At 42.2% G+C, this 15,447-nt stretch overlaps 1 protein-coding gene across 1 annotated transcript in view; it reads right to left on the bottom strand.

The window, feature by feature from the left end:
* SOAT1 (sterol O-acyltransferase 1) overlaps window positions 1–15,162 on the bottom strand; it is a 29,746-nt gene extending 14,584 nt beyond the window's left edge. The window contains exons 1-4 of the mRNA XM_026084766.1: window positions 14,953–15,162; window positions 12,306–12,435; window positions 4,008–4,066; window positions 14–156 (exon numbers count right to left, since the gene is read on the bottom strand). Of these exons, the coding sequence (XP_025940551.1) occupies window positions 14–156; window positions 4,008–4,066; window positions 12,306–12,429 (326 nt within the window). The 5' untranslated portion in view covers window positions 12,430–12,435; window positions 14,953–15,162. The remainder of the gene's footprint in view (window positions 1–13; window positions 157–4,007; window positions 4,067–12,305; window positions 12,436–14,952) is intronic.
* Window positions 15,163–15,447: the final 285 nt, after the last annotated feature.

The following is a 15,447-nucleotide window of genomic DNA, read 5'->3' as shown; positions in this document are numbered from 1 at the left end:
AAAACTGACTTACTTGGCTTTGTGTAGGTCCTTCTCTGAGCAAGGAGCTGGAAAGAGGGAAGATGAAGAATCCAGGAGCGCTGATTTTGCCACCAAACTGTTCACAAACTCTGTGAAATGACTGTCCACCTCCTTCATGAAAGCAGGCTTCAGTTGCTGATAGAGTGGAAATAGAACAACAAGTTGTTTAAACCTCCAGTACCTTTCCAGAATGGATTTATGCCAGAGGAGGACAGAGCAAGGCATCATCAGAATGCTCCCATTCAACCTGCCAACAGTTAGAGCCAACTTGGATAAGATCAGGGGCTTATCCTGGCCTGTTCACGCACCTCAGGCCAGAGGACTTTGAATAATGTTTATCTTCTCTATCAGATGCAACACAGAGGAGGAAAGTAAACATTCGGGCCATCACAAACATCTGGAGTGGCAGGTATTTCATGTATTTTATGGTGCCAAAAAGAAGTTTAGCTCAGCTTAATAAGTGAGCCCCAGAAAACACTTCCCACTCTTAACCAGTCATACCATTAGCATAAAACCCAGCACAAACAAGATTTACACAGAGGCCAATTTAGTGTTACTGGGGAAAAATGGTAGGATCTACTATTTAGCCTCAGAGCATGAAGGCTTGGAGAACTTCTCCCACACACCAGGTAGAGTTTTTAAACAAGATGCATTTTGAACATTTTACCACTCTAAGTTAGTTGTTTCTGTAGGTAGTGCTACATTGAGCTCTAAATAGCTATATGCTCTTTGCTGCAGTACAAGTTCTCTTACTCTTTATAAGAAAACAGATGCCCGTGTGCAAATCTCAAAGTATTACCCTTCTGACTAGAAAAGCAGGTAACATGAATTCCCTCAAGAAAAAAAGCAACATGCATTCACTTTGCGTCTTTAAGAACTTAGGGAACCTAAAGATCCCAAGATTTGTGTCACTTCAGAAGATATACAGTGATTTAATAGGACTTTTGAGCATCCAGTTCCTCAAAGTCAAACCCTCAGACACAGATTTATTTTTCCAGTACTCGAGCAAACCCTTGAGTTCCTGAACCATAAGCCTTTCCAGAATGCTCTGCTAGACAGTCATCTTCAGCACAGGAGATAGTTAAGTTTCAAGATATGACTACAAACCCAGTGGCATGCTATGTTTTGTTTTCAAGCAAGTGTCTATTGGTGACATTTGTCTGGCCATCCTTTGGCCTGGGATTTTCCCAGTTCCTGTCCAGATTCAGGGACCAGATCTTTTCTTATGATAACTATATATTATTTGATCTATTCTGCCTACTGATCAGCTGCTCAAAACATGTATTGTGTCCCTGATCACCTTTAAAATTTTTTACTGCTACCATTTTCTAGTCTTTAAGGCTGATAAGGAACAAAAGCGAGTAACCCATTTTCAAGGAGGGAAAGAAAGAGGTTGGAAGTTGTGTGTAGAAATGATGCATCCTGGAAGGGTCACTTGTGACACGTGGCTCTTGTCAATAGGTGTTTAGAGTTCACTGCCCAACTATTGTGCTAGAGAAAGCCGGAGCAGCACTTTTTTTTGCTAAGGAGGAACAGGAACGAAGCCTAACAAAACAAGGAAGTCAGACAACTGAAAACAGGAGCTTTTAGCTCTAAGCTGCAGCACTGATCTGGCTCTCAGAGATTGTTCCACAACTGCGTTTTTTAAAGAGTCCTGTTTCCACTGACTGACGCTGGTCATCAGTGATATAGCCCTCATTTTCCAGACATGCTTGGACTAGTTTTTAAATGGTAGATTTGAAAGACTACACTAAGACCACCTCTTTTGACACAAGAGCTTTTAAACTAAAAACAGTAGCACTTTGTAAGAATGCATCATATGTGACAACAGCCAACTGTGCAACAAGTTTAACTCTACAGCAACATATATAACAATCTGAAATGAGGCTACATAAAACCAGAAGACCTTGAAGTCAATATGTATCAGAACTCTGCTTCTGTTCCACAGCAGTCAGATCCAGAGACATCTTTTAAAACAGAAGCTGCAGTAGGAGAAGGAACAGATTAATATTTAACTTAAAAACATTTTTCCCCTATTTGGCAGCTGCCAATGTAGAACAAACAAGCTTCACAAGCACTTAATGACACAGCAGCTCTTAGTAGCTGGTTATTCTCAAAAATTGCTTTCCAAGGGGTAGAGAAGAGGATTTTTTTTTCCTCCTGCAGAGATGATGTGGCTTTGTTYCTTTATAAACAGGAGAAAGGAGTTAGAGTACTTTAGAACTACAGCTTGTAACAAAACACACCAGTGCTCTCTGGCACAATCTGAATTTACAGCATGTGCACAAACGCATATCCCTACCAAAAAAAAAAGCCATGTTGAGGCTGGAAGCCCTGTTTTCAGCCAAATGAACTGTCAGTTAGAGTTTAACAGACAAACTGTTTCCTTAAACCAGTTCTTGTCTCTTCAGTAAACACTTTCTTCTTCTTAGCACAACCCTCCAGGCCTGACACCTACTTATTTGTGTGTTTGGATGGGAGGCAAGGGGGGAGGAGCAGGGCTTAAGCTGTCATTAGATTAAGTTTGATAAAACCAGAGCACCAACCCTACTCTAACTGTAATACTGTACAACATATACCAGTATCTACCACTATTGCTTATCAAAAGGCTGTCATTTGAGCAATTGCCAGTGTAACTGCTAGTGCTCAGTAAGTCAAGAGCATTTCGCTCAGAAGTGTAAGAGATATAACGCACCTCCCACCAGCCTTCAGAATAGCAGCCTTGTTGTACCCTTCTCCAGTTCGGAGCACTTAACCAAGAGCTTCCTGAAGTATGCTTAAAGTCTTACAGACAAGGAATTGGGCAAATCCACTCAGCTGTCACAATTTAATTTTAAAGATAAACTGGCCATTACAAAAACAGAAAGAGAGGCAAGTATGAAAAGAATGCTACACCATAAAAAGCAGAAGCTGGCTATAATCTGATCAGAAGTCGGAGGAAGTTGAGCCAAATATCCCTGCATTTTACTGCTAAAGAAAAGTTGCAAGAGTTCTCCAGTATTTTATTCACTCTTTAGCTATACTTTCCTATATTTTAATTATAGTTATAGTTCATTAATTCTTTAGTTATATCTGTTGTAAATTACACACCCACTACCTGTGAAGAGGTGAGAAAAAAAGATTAATACAGGAAAATATCTCAAAGGTACAGGACATTTTCCTTCTGCCTTATAAGCATTCATTCCCTAACTTGCTTACAAGACCGGGACAATTAGATGACTTCATCTTTACCATTGAAATCTCTGCAGTAGAGTGAAGCAACAGCRCAGGACGACTTGCCCCGAAGAACGTGGGCACTAAGAAACAATGATAGTAGCATGGAGGGTGCGGTTCACTGTTAGCTAACTTCATGTAACTTGGGCATAAGCCATCTTTCCCAGAACAGTTTGAGAAGGCGCACAAAACGCCTCTCATCTCAGCTAAGACAACGGCAGCTCACAGACTCAAAATATATTAGAAATACCCAGTGTTATTTTTCTTGAGGAAGGAAAACGCGGGTGTTGCTCAGTGACAAAAAGAGTGGGACCAAAGCTCAGGAAGGTCTTCTCAATAGCTAGGGGAAGAGCAGCTGTGGGATACCGGCTGCAAGCTGCCTTTTATTCAGTGGATGGCAGGACACAGAGCACTTTAAACATTAAATATGCAAGCTGTCAAAGGGAGCACAGCATGCTCAGCTGACAATCACATTGCCAGAAGTTAGTAGTGAGGGAAGTTCAATTTTATTACAGGCCTCAAAGTTCATTCTTATCTTTGGAGTTTAACCTTTTGGGGTCAAGACAGAACTGCATGTTGATAATACTACCTCTTTTGTGCAAAGTGAGAAAAGGTAAGATGGAGGGGATAAAGAACAGGCAGTATAAAAAAAAAATCACTGCACTCAAGCTGTCCCTGAAAAGAAGAGCTTGTGTTCCAGAACTAGTGACTCTGAGACATCCATGGCCAATTATCCCCCTTTTCTCCACCAACATCCATTAGAGTATATTTACCTCAGCTTCTGCTATTAGCTGCATTTTCCTTGTTATCACATGGTCGACATCAACCCGGCCTAAGGAAGGAAAGCAAATATTTAACAGTTGCATTTTCAGTGATATGACCTGCATGACTGAAAACACAAGCAGCAGCATGTGGTAGCTCAGCCACCATTATTTTTTCATAAATGCTTTTTACTTCTAATAAGGTTCCAACAAGCTCACAACTAAGCTGCAGGAAGTTCATAAACTATAAGCAAACATTTTAGACAACCATTTAGGATCACAGCACTGTAAGGCAGGGAACAGCTGATAACATGTTGGACTTTTAAAACTATTTTCTATCAGCAACTCTGCAAGTCTTCAAGGCCTCTAAACATGTTCAGCCTTGAAACAGCAACTAGAACAACCCCCAGAAGGTCATATGCAAGTGTGCTGATCTTTTATCAGGGCTTTATCTTATGCACAGAGAACTAGACATAAGATTAGGTTGTCTGGAGGTCTCCGCGTTGCCAACAGACAAGGTGGTCAAGTCATGACTATCTGTACAAATAGAATAAGTTATCAGCTCTGAAAACAAGCAGAACAGCTAGCTGGAATATTAGCCCATACTGAAAGCTGACTACTCCCACCCCTTTCTTCCACCAGAACTACTAGACTTTGGTCTGACTATTCCTCAATATGCTTTATCACTTAAGCACACAGAATCAGGTCTAATTATGTCATGAACATCATCTGACTTCTGTCATTACCAATATCTTTGACTGATATTTAGAACCTCTAAACCCACCTGTCTTTTGCATAAATAACTATACACATCTGACATACCTGTATTATATCAGGAGGAACAACATACACAAATCAAATTGCCATTTCAGACAAGTGGTGTTTTAAGACCAGGTTTGTCTGCAGTGGTTACACACTGTTGGTAAACCACCTGGTGTTTTACTTCACCAATAACAAGAACCAAAACACAGAAAAAATTACTTAAAACAGGTTCTGGCATATGAAGGAAAAACAAGACTAACAGCAATACCTACCACCTAAAATACTGGTTAGTGTGAAGAGATACAAAAGTCAAGGTTTGCTGGCAGAGGTAGCGTCCTTTGGCAATTATAGCCACCACAGTACCTTATATAGTAACTCAGTTAGTATTGCAACTTCTATATTCAGCTTCTCAGATAACATTGCCATGTTTAGAAGAGAGGCCACAAACTGAATTTCTTTAATAATATTTCAGTAAAGCCCAAATTACCAGATCTGCAGTTTAGGTAGAGGTGCCACTGTTGTGCTGCTGTGTGACCAGAAAACAAAGATATCTAACAATCTGACAGCTCATCATGCAGCCTCATCATCCCCGCCCTGCTTGTGCGCGCCCAGGCTACGCAAACAGACCGCACAGGGCTATTCCAAATAGAAGCAAGTGCTTCTGTGATGCACACTAGTCTGCAGGCGCTCGTATGAGCTGCCAGTTACAAAAGGTATAGACAGACCTGCTGCAGCAATGGCTCCAGCTCCAATACTGTAAGAGTTAAGCGAAACAGGAGACACTGATCAAGCTATGCTCAGTTATCACAAAACCCAGGACTCTGACAGCATTAGTCTGACCTCCTCCCACTCCACATCAAGTGGTAACATCAGTTTTTGTCTATAAAAACTGCTGCTCAAGCTACAGACTGAAGAATGGACTAGTGGCAACCACCCATTACTTAACAACCTTGTAATGCAGCAATAAACACAAGAATTACCAACACCACAAATTTTTTGGCTGCGTGCAAAGATCAATTTCCACACAAAAAAGAATTCCTGGTTGCTAAGCATCTCTCACCTCCACAACAAAAAGTTACCTCAGCATTGTCACATTGTTATACTTGCTGAATGAAAGCAGTTTGTGGAAAATGATTCAAAAGTGTAAGAGGCTGTTAGAGTCCTTTCTCCCACTCAGCTTGTGCGCTTTGCTGGAATCAAATGACAATCCCTCCTCCCCTCACCAAAACCAAGCTTTTTCATGAGCAGAACTGTCCTGTACGCATCAACATCTCTACTCCCCCACTTCAGCATCATGTTAATCCCCCCTCATTCTTACTGAAGCAAGAACCACCATGTACTTATCTGCTAACCAGCAACAGACAGAGCTGTTGAATTCGGAGCACACCTAACCTTTCCTGCAAAAAGGCAGGAACCTGCATCTTTCTCTTCTACCCAGCTGCCAATCTTCAAGACCCTATCAAGTTTGCTTGAAGCTGTTCAATAGTGCCACAGAGGACAGGACACATGAGACTTTGGGGATTATGCTACTTCCTTCATAAGCCAAGCTACAAATAGCTATAGCTTTGACCATGTATTTCCTGGCACAATTTGCATTTGAAGCCTTAGTTATTACTACAGCTACCCAGGAGCTGTTTCCAGTTTGGAAATAAAACATTCTTTTTGACTTACAAAGTCTTAAAAGATGGACCTAGTTTTACAGATACCCAAGTATACCTTTAATGATTGCGCAGGAAAGGAGGTCTGACATGCTCGTGTTGTAACCGCTAAACCACGCACAGCGTTCCTTCTGTCACTCCACCCACCCACTAATGTGTGCGCACAGACTACACAGACTAGAAACATACCAAGGTTTAAAAAGGTTTTAAATCAAAATCTGAACATCTTTAGTAGACTCACGCAACAAGCCAAGTAAAACAACTTGTAAGCTCAGTTGCCTCTTATCCAGGATTAAAAAAAAGTCTCCTGAAAAGGAGGAAAACCACCCTGAACAAGTCATTCTGCTGCCTAGCACTGCCCAATAAACTCACACCAAGTCACCAGACAGGAAACAGAGAAGCTGTAATTCATCCTCTTTCCGAGTCATTCATCTTCTATTGTGCAAGCTGCCACTTACAACCTCAAAGAACATTAGAGAAGGGAATCACCACATGGTTTTGAGTCCTAAAGGAAATGTGCACTAATAGAAATCTGAATCTTTGTTTTCCCTTGACAATGAGAATGAAAACTGGCTCCCTCTGTGTCACTTAGAGATTGCAGCATCATTACCAAAATTGGACTCCAGGTTGCACGGGACAAGCAAGCACATCTTAGCATTTAAAGCAATGTGGGATATGTCTTAAGAGAACAGGAAATAATTTAAAACTCATAAGAAAGTCTCCTTTGAATATTATTATGAAATAGTAGCAAATTCCACAGGAGACTGAAGCAGGATTTGCTTTGAAAGAGCTCTGCTGCACAGAGAAAAGTTTCACTTTAAAGGGAATTGTGCTCCCTTCCCACCAGAAGGGGCACTGATAAGAACTTTATCTAGCTGACCACTTATCTTAGACTTTAAGAACTGATTCTTGCAAGATCTTTGACACCTCTGCACCCACCCAAATTCGAAGCAGGCTCAAAAGTCAGAAGAGCAAATGAGCAATTTTTAAGTAAGCTTTGTTGCCCTAGGAAACCAGGCTAAGAAAAGGATCACCTGAAAACTGAGCAAGGTCCTTATTGTTAAAAAAATTAAAAAATGTAGTTTCACAAAAGACTTTACACACAATCTTTTCCAAAGTCTCACTTCCCCTTTTTCAACCTACTCTTGTACATGCTATGGGCAAGTGACATTGGGATGACTACAAAACCACCCCATTCATATGATTAGTGCTGCAGCTTGGGATCCAGCAAAAAGTTTCCAGGAGACTCTTTCCAGCACTCTACCGAACAAGCTCACAAGATGAACTGTGTTAGAAAGCAGCCAAAAATTTTGCTTAACCACTAAGTCTGAAACTACAGCCAAGGGCACAAATGACAATAAGTCATTTGAATAAAGCCAGGGCTTTTATGCAGTATCATGGTTTCAGCTTGTAATGACTTCAGCAGCCACAGGAGCCGCCTGCAGTTCAGCACTCTGAGTCATTCCCAGCCCAACTGTTACAGCACTGTGGCAGCACATTTGTTATCAAGCAGTTAGAAGAATCCAGGGACACTGCTGCTGTCTAAATCACTGCAGAGCATTCGTGACAAAAATGTCTCCCTGCAGAAAACACTAAGAAAGGCACATGAAGAACAAACTACAGTTTATTGCCACATGTACTTCAAGAAAGTTATTTCCCAGGTGGATTGGGCAACCAACCACACCAGACAAGAATGCCTGACAATCACTCACAGTTCAGAAGGATTTTCCCCTAATGTTATCAAAATTTTAGTTTCAGGATCTCATTGTAAAGTCCCAGCTACAAACTGATACTTTTGCACCTGGTACTGCCCTGCCCTAGAAGGGTTTAAAAATATTATCCTTAATCTTTCTTGATTGGGCAACTTATCACTAAAGAGGTTAAAGCAAAACAGGCAGAAGGACTTCCCGTTACTGATACCTGGATTCCAAGGCTCCTCCAACCACTGGGGATGTTATCTGAAGGACAGCTACGTTAAAGCCACCACAGTGCAAGTCTACTGTAAAGAGGGAAGCTTTCCATGTCCACTGCAATACAGTGCATGTTAATAGTTTGATGCTAGCAAGCCTTATTCTGAATTATGCTAATTTATTTGGCCACTCAGCAGATAGAGGCAAGTTATGACTGGATTGACTCCATAGCTCAGCTGATCTGCTTAAAGAACACAAAGGCCACACGATCTATGTCACTGCGTTGCAGTCTGGCAAGGAATTCAGTTCAGGAGTCAAGCCTGCAGGAACACAGGACCCAAACAGACTCTTTGCTAGCAGAGGGAAACACCAGCATTCTCCAATTTGTAAAGAGCCAGCATGTCCCCAGATTTTTTTTTTTTTTTTTTTTTTTAAAAAACATGGAACTTCTCAGCCTTTACCAAACCAGGGGTGCAAACCAGGAAAGTGTCTAGAATTACCAGAATCCACTTAATCTTAGAAGTGACAACTTTATGTTTTATCCATCTCCCTGAAATACATCCAAGAAACTCAATTCCAACAGCTTAACCCCAAATTTATTAATCCATAAGCAGCGGCCTTTACAACCCACTTGTTCCTGCAAGTCAGACAGCAAACATTAAAGAAGCTTTCTGAATTGATCCCTGCTTTGGAGCTCCTTCCTCCTACACCCATCAGTAGGCACACACCATTCATGCAGCTTCATGAACGTTCCTACCAAGAATGGTCAATAGCAACCTCTTCCTTAGAGGATAAGAACTCCTTTTCAAGGCCAGCTTTACTGAACAGGCTTACTTCAGCAAACAAAGCTTGCTTGCAGACCAGTCACCAGACTTGCAATCCTTTTCGATTTCTAGGGAAGTAAGGACAGACTCTACAGCCATCAGTTTGCCATTTTGAGTGGTCTAATCTCAGCATTCTGGAGGCTCTCAGATGCATGTGGAAGAGCTATGTCTTCTCTAACCTTTTATGATCTTTCCAGCTAGTTTCTACTGCAACCATTCCAGGTAAGACTTTTTTCCTACCAGTAATGCATTATCATCAATATCTCATTAAGCAAAACAGTTTTAGATTCATTTACATATTTTCAACTGAAAACAGAGGACTACTCTTATTAAGGACACCTGGCTCTCAACAGGGGATCAGTGCTGCCTAGATCACTTGTTGACTCTATGCCAGTACCAAATTAGTTTTTAAATATGACATTAGAGCCAATTCAGCAAGAAAAAAGGAGGTAATGAGACTAAAGTTCAGCTACTCTGTGGAAGTAAAATTACAGGCTGAATCACTACAAGACACAAACACAAAGACAGCAGAATCCTTCCTGCAATCTCAAAGCTATGAGCATTTCCACCTTACTATAAATGTGGAAGGACCTGAATACAAACTGTTCAGGCGTAGAACCTGGCAAGCAATGAGACCATTTCCAGCAACACTGATGGAGCAAGAGGAAAAAAACATGCTATATAATTGGAAGAACCAGGAACTTTTAATCTAAAGCCAATGCATTTCAGTTTTAACAGAAATGGGATAATTGGCCTAGAGGTCTCTAAGAAATTCACACACTTCTGGAAACAAATCACTTGGCCCCCGACAAACACTCAAGTTTAAAAGCAGATTCTGTGCATTAATCAGGGAAGATTCAAGGGTGGGAAATCACATTAGTGGGTTTAGCTTTTGTGCAGGAAGAATTGCCACAAAGATGCTTCTTGCATACAAGTTATAGTCATCATGGTCTCTAACCTGGCTGGAATCCCTTGACTGCAATAAACATGCATCTTGTTTAAAATTCTGCACAGCATCCAGTATTAAGATGCTACAGCATAAATAGGATGTTGCCAGACATAAAACCATTAGCCTCAGGCTGCCTTTGTATCAAGACTAAGGCCTGAGGAAAGGCTATTCACAAGTGAATGGCTAGCACAAAAGAAGCCATTCTCCTGAGAAATTCTTCCACCTGAGCTGTTCTTTCACAGAAAGCCCTGCCTATTAATGGTGTAAACTCTGTAAACATGCTGTACAACAGCAAGTGGCCACATATTCAGGACACGTGAACACTTTCCTCAACTTTCGAAACCTTAACAATGTGTGTCAGAGCTGCTGACCTAACCCCATCATACAGAGGAATTTCTGGCCGAAGGGATGCATCTTCCTCATGTTCTATGATGTGGTCAGGCATCGGAGACCAACTGCTACCTCCTACCTGCTGTGGCACTCATATTGCTCCTATCACTGTGCTGAGTGAAGCATCTGCAGAAACCAGTAACGCTACTGAGTCTTTGTGACACTTCTGCTGAGTTGGCAGCCACCCTGAGAGGCAGAGACTCCAAGTCTCAACTAAACGGGATTCCTCTCAGCTTTCCTCACTGTCCTTTACTGCAGTTTGGACTATCAAAATGTACAGCTTTGCACTTAGCCCCAGACAAGCTCAGATGTAGTGTCAGTGAAAAATKATATTCAAAAATTAGTATTTAGACAGATGTTTTAGCTCCAACCCCAGGGCCAGCCTGCTCACAATGCTGCAAATCTTTTTGCCAACTTAAGCCTCAGAAAGTGGGAATCAAGAAAAGGGACATGGTAACTTGCTAGCATTTCACAAAAATGCAGGGGTCTGCCTAAACAGATCTAACTGCAGGATTATGGCTCTAACATACCTGCGCAACTTAGCTAAGTAAAATAAGCATCAAGAGCCCTAATATTACAGCAAAACCCACCAGGCATATGTCTATGGATGAAAGCTCAGAGCACGTTCAAGAGATCTGACCCAGAACACTTACTTGCTCTGAACCCACACTATCTTACCTGAAGTGACATTGTCACATTTCAGAGGAATTAAAAATGAAAAGGCTTATAAAAACAGGCACGCTCCCCTGTCAAGTGGTAATTATCACAGCTGTATTTATTCTTCATCCACAAGCCAGCAAGAACTCAAATCTATGTTTAAGTTAAGGTGTTTCCATAGATAATCAGATTAGAAGCAGGCTTCTACTTCATGATAATTCCTTTTCCAATAGCCACTAACTTTCTGTAAGTCTCTAAAAATAGCATTATTGGAACAGTCACATATGACTGGCATAAAACACTGGCATCACCAAAACCTTAAAATCTCATTCTACAAATGGTTTGTGCAGTAGTTTTCCCTCCAACATATTTTTTTGTAATAAGAAATATCACTCCTCCTAAAGGGTACAGCATAACTCAAGTCTGAGACTATCAGTGTCCATGGAGTCCACAGGCAAAGTCCAAACTCCCATACAATTTCCCTACAAATCAAGGGACAGAAGACACATGGCAGCAGCCATCCCACAAAACCAGCTAAAGCCATATTACCTCTGATGTGGCCATATTAGATTAATACAAATTCAACTGTTTGTTGCTGTATTACACCTTGTCTGGCAGCCAAGGTTGAGACCAGGTAGGAGTTATTAGGACTACTCTTCGTGGCAGCCTACCTCCATCAGTCTGTCATCATGCACACACCAGCTTGGTCTGATATGTTAAAGACCGTTTTGTTGAAAGCCTTCAGGAAGGCACATACATAAAGCCCGTGTGGAAATAAGTAGTGCCCAGAAGAAGCATTTAAATACACCAGGATTCCAAAAAAATGTTGTCAAGATGCATTTACACTATTTATAGCATTAAAGCCTTTCTTCCTCATCACACACATTTCTGCTGTGATAATTAACCATTTTACTCCAGATCCCTGCAAACACTGCAGTCCATAGCCTCTGAGGCACAGTTCTGCAGGACAGCACTCTGGTCAACCTGCATCTGCTGAAGAAATGCAGCTGGCACGCAGGGAGCTCCACCTTGGGAGGCAGTCTAAGAGCAGAATAACTGAAATGAAAGAGCGAAGGGGCAAGAGCCATGAGCTGAGAAGGACACCTTAGAGGAGATCAGGTGTCAGACATGAAACTAACCCTGAATGAAAAATATCTCACCATTGCTTGCGTTTTGGAATGACCTCTCGCCCTCAGGTCTCCTCTGCATTTCTTCATTCTCAGAGGTCCTGTAGGTCGTAGTGGAGCCAGACTGACGTTTTCTTACACAGTCTTCACCTGCCATTATTGTCTGAACAGAAAAGGATAGGAAATTATTAATGAAGAAACTCATTTATTCTTTACACTGGTTAAGAATAGATTTACACAGCTTTCTTCATACTAAAGTTAGATTTTCTTCCTTCCATTAAAAATGCAAAGCAAGGGTCGGGGATAATAAACACACACATGCATCAGCCATTTACTGTGGATCACACTTCCTACTTTTTCCCCTACTCCAAGCACTAAAGGAGCAAAGTAACCAAGCAAATTCCCCATCATTACTACAATAACCATTCTTCTCACCCCCCCAAACCTTCTAAATAGGTATTTAAAGCGACTTCTAATTCTTTGTAGAATCCTAAAGGCCAAGAAGCCCTTGCAAATGCTTTCTGATAGTCCATCTGACAGCAAAATTTGTTTTCCAAGAGATCTGGCATGTTTGCTTTGTAAAAATCACCCGCAAGATTTTGTCCAAGTCAAGCATCTTCCTGTCAGGCCTTCAGTTTTACTGAAAAAGCAGCTTCCTCTATAGATCCTTGTACCCTGTTTGGCCAGACAACAGTTGTATTGCAAACCAAGGGAAAAACAGGAAGAGAGAATCAGGTTTGAAGTACACTGGATTCGATGACAAAGGTCACAGCTGAGGACAGAACTGTTAGTAGCGAACACCTGAACTACTAGAGTTAGGCTGAAAACACAGAAAATCCTTGTTTAAGGAAGGGCAGGGGGAAGGGGGCTTTCAGATTCTGATTTAGTCACAAAGTGACATTCCAGTGTACACTCCACTAGAGACAGCTCAAGAGACTCTCAGAGATGTAGCTAGAACCAGGGACAGTTACCAGAACTGGACTTCCAGAACACCTCACCGGCATATATGCAGTTACATTACAAACTAATGCCTCGCCTTTATGATGCATTTTTCACCCTGGTGCAAACTCTTTAACAGACACGTGCTTTGTTGCTAGAGAACTGGACATACACACTAGCACAGATGAGCCGTTAGAGACGGGCAAGGAAAGTTCACACACCTGTAGAAAAACTAGAGTAGGCAGAATATAATTATTTAAAGTCTGGTTTATTCAAACTACTGGGACCAGCACTTCTGCAAAAGGGAAGTGGGACCTGTATGTTCACATGCTGTCACGGCCTCAGCTTCCTGTGTTTGTCCCGCTAGCAGAACAACCTCCCACCCTCCTTTTGAGCACCACAAAATACAGAAAAATTTTGCAATACCAAACAGCAAATCACTAACTCAGTCACCAACATTGTTTCTTGCAGCACACTGTCTATCCTAGCCCTGTCTTACAAAATCACAGCCAGGTCAAGAAGCTATTAAACAGAGACCATAAAAATGACAAACTTCCCAGCTGACTTTGTAAAACACCTGATAGCTTGCACTATCATAATCTTCATAAAGCAGAATGCATTTACTCAAACACTTCAGAACATAAAAAACAGGCAGGAATATGGTAAATCTTCCTACAGTAAATAGGCTCACTAGTGCAGAAAACTAGTTCAGAGGACATAATCTACTTCTACCAGCTCTGTCATTAGCTATTGCTACCACCCTCTTAAATAACCCCCTTAGCTTTAAATGCAACAGTCACTGTCATGAAGACATCGCACTTACCACCCACCTTTCCCACACAGTTCCAAGTACGGACACTACCAGATTATGTCAGAGTGAAGAATCATTTTGCCCACCAGAGGCTTACAACTCTAAGGAGACCCCGGACACGCAGACTTTTCAACCCTTCTGCTCTTACACATGTAAGATGCCCCGAATCCTATCACACAATAAGAATGATCAAATAACAGGGTGCACCTGGGCCACTAGAGAGCCTCTCCAATGCCTCCTGACTGAAGTTAAGTTGCTCTTGGGAGCCACATCCCCTGCATAAAGGGCACCTGTTTCCCAGTTCTAACAGAGGACCAGGACTTTGTTTCTTTTCTCAGAATACTCTCCACCCTCTTCGAGAGGTGATAAAGATATTCCTTCCTCTCCAGTGCAGCTATAGGAGCAGCTGCAGTACCTGACTGAAAGGCTAAGAGAAGGAAATTAAAAGTAAAGAGATCCAGGATGGGAGAAGGAAGAACCACGTGTGGAAAAGAGCAATTAAGTCAAAGAGTTGCAATTATAACTGAACTTTATGTAAAATTGTAACAACTCAGTTCAGATGGCTGACTGATCAGAACAAAGCCTTTTTGGCAAAGAAACAAAAATTGTGTTGGGGGAATCTAGGAAGACACAACCATTTTCCTTGTGCAGTTTCCATATGAAAAGAGATATAACATTGCAATAACTAAGTATCTATCAGCACATCAGTCTTTAAAGGGGACATCAAATCTTCCCTCTAGTCTCTGCTAGAGTCAAGTCAATCACAACAGAGTGCCAGGACAAATCTGAAGCGTTCACCGTCTCCTTCACCAGAGGAAGTCTCTCCCTGCAGCTTGGAAACACTCACTCCTTTCACCCCACTCTGAGCACTTGCTGTATATCTGGAATCACAAACACATCCCATTACCAGGTTTCCCAGGAGAAACTCACCGATTTTATAGCTATTTTGACCGCATTATAGCGCTCGTAAAGAGGTGCCAGTAAACTGAGTTTCCCCTTTTTGCCATTCCAAATACTGCTAATTAGAAGTACGCCTTAGGAGAAGCGCAACACCTTCCAGGAAGTACACCTTTGCATTTCAAAAGGTTTAGCAACACCGCCAGGGCACATCTTCCAGCTCCGGTTAAGTTTATGCTAAACAACCACCCTACGCCAAACACCTTTCAGCATCCCGCGGGTTTTCCTGTCGCCTTCAGACACAGCGCTAGCTAGCAGAGCCGCCGCCGCCGCAGCAGCAGCAGGAGGGCTCCTGCCGCGCCAGACGGGTACCCAAACAAAGTTAAGGTCATTCCACAGCTCGCCGCAACGCGCAGATCGCTCCGCAGGAGAGAAAGCCCGAAAGCGCCGCACAACAGCGCCGCGCTCGCGCTCGCCCCGGCCCGCGGAGCGCTGCCCGCTCGGCCCTGCCCGAGGGCCGCCGCCGCC

This window comes from Apteryx rowi, unplaced genomic scaffold (assembly GCF_003343035.1).
Source record: "Apteryx rowi isolate R43461 unplaced genomic scaffold, aptRow1 scaffold_65, whole genome shotgun sequence".
Classification (NCBI taxonomy): Eukaryota; Metazoa; Chordata; class Aves; order Apterygiformes; family Apterygidae; genus Apteryx; species Apteryx rowi.
The sequence above is the reverse complement of the archived record's forward strand: the minus strand, read 5'-3'. Positions and strand labels throughout refer to the sequence as shown.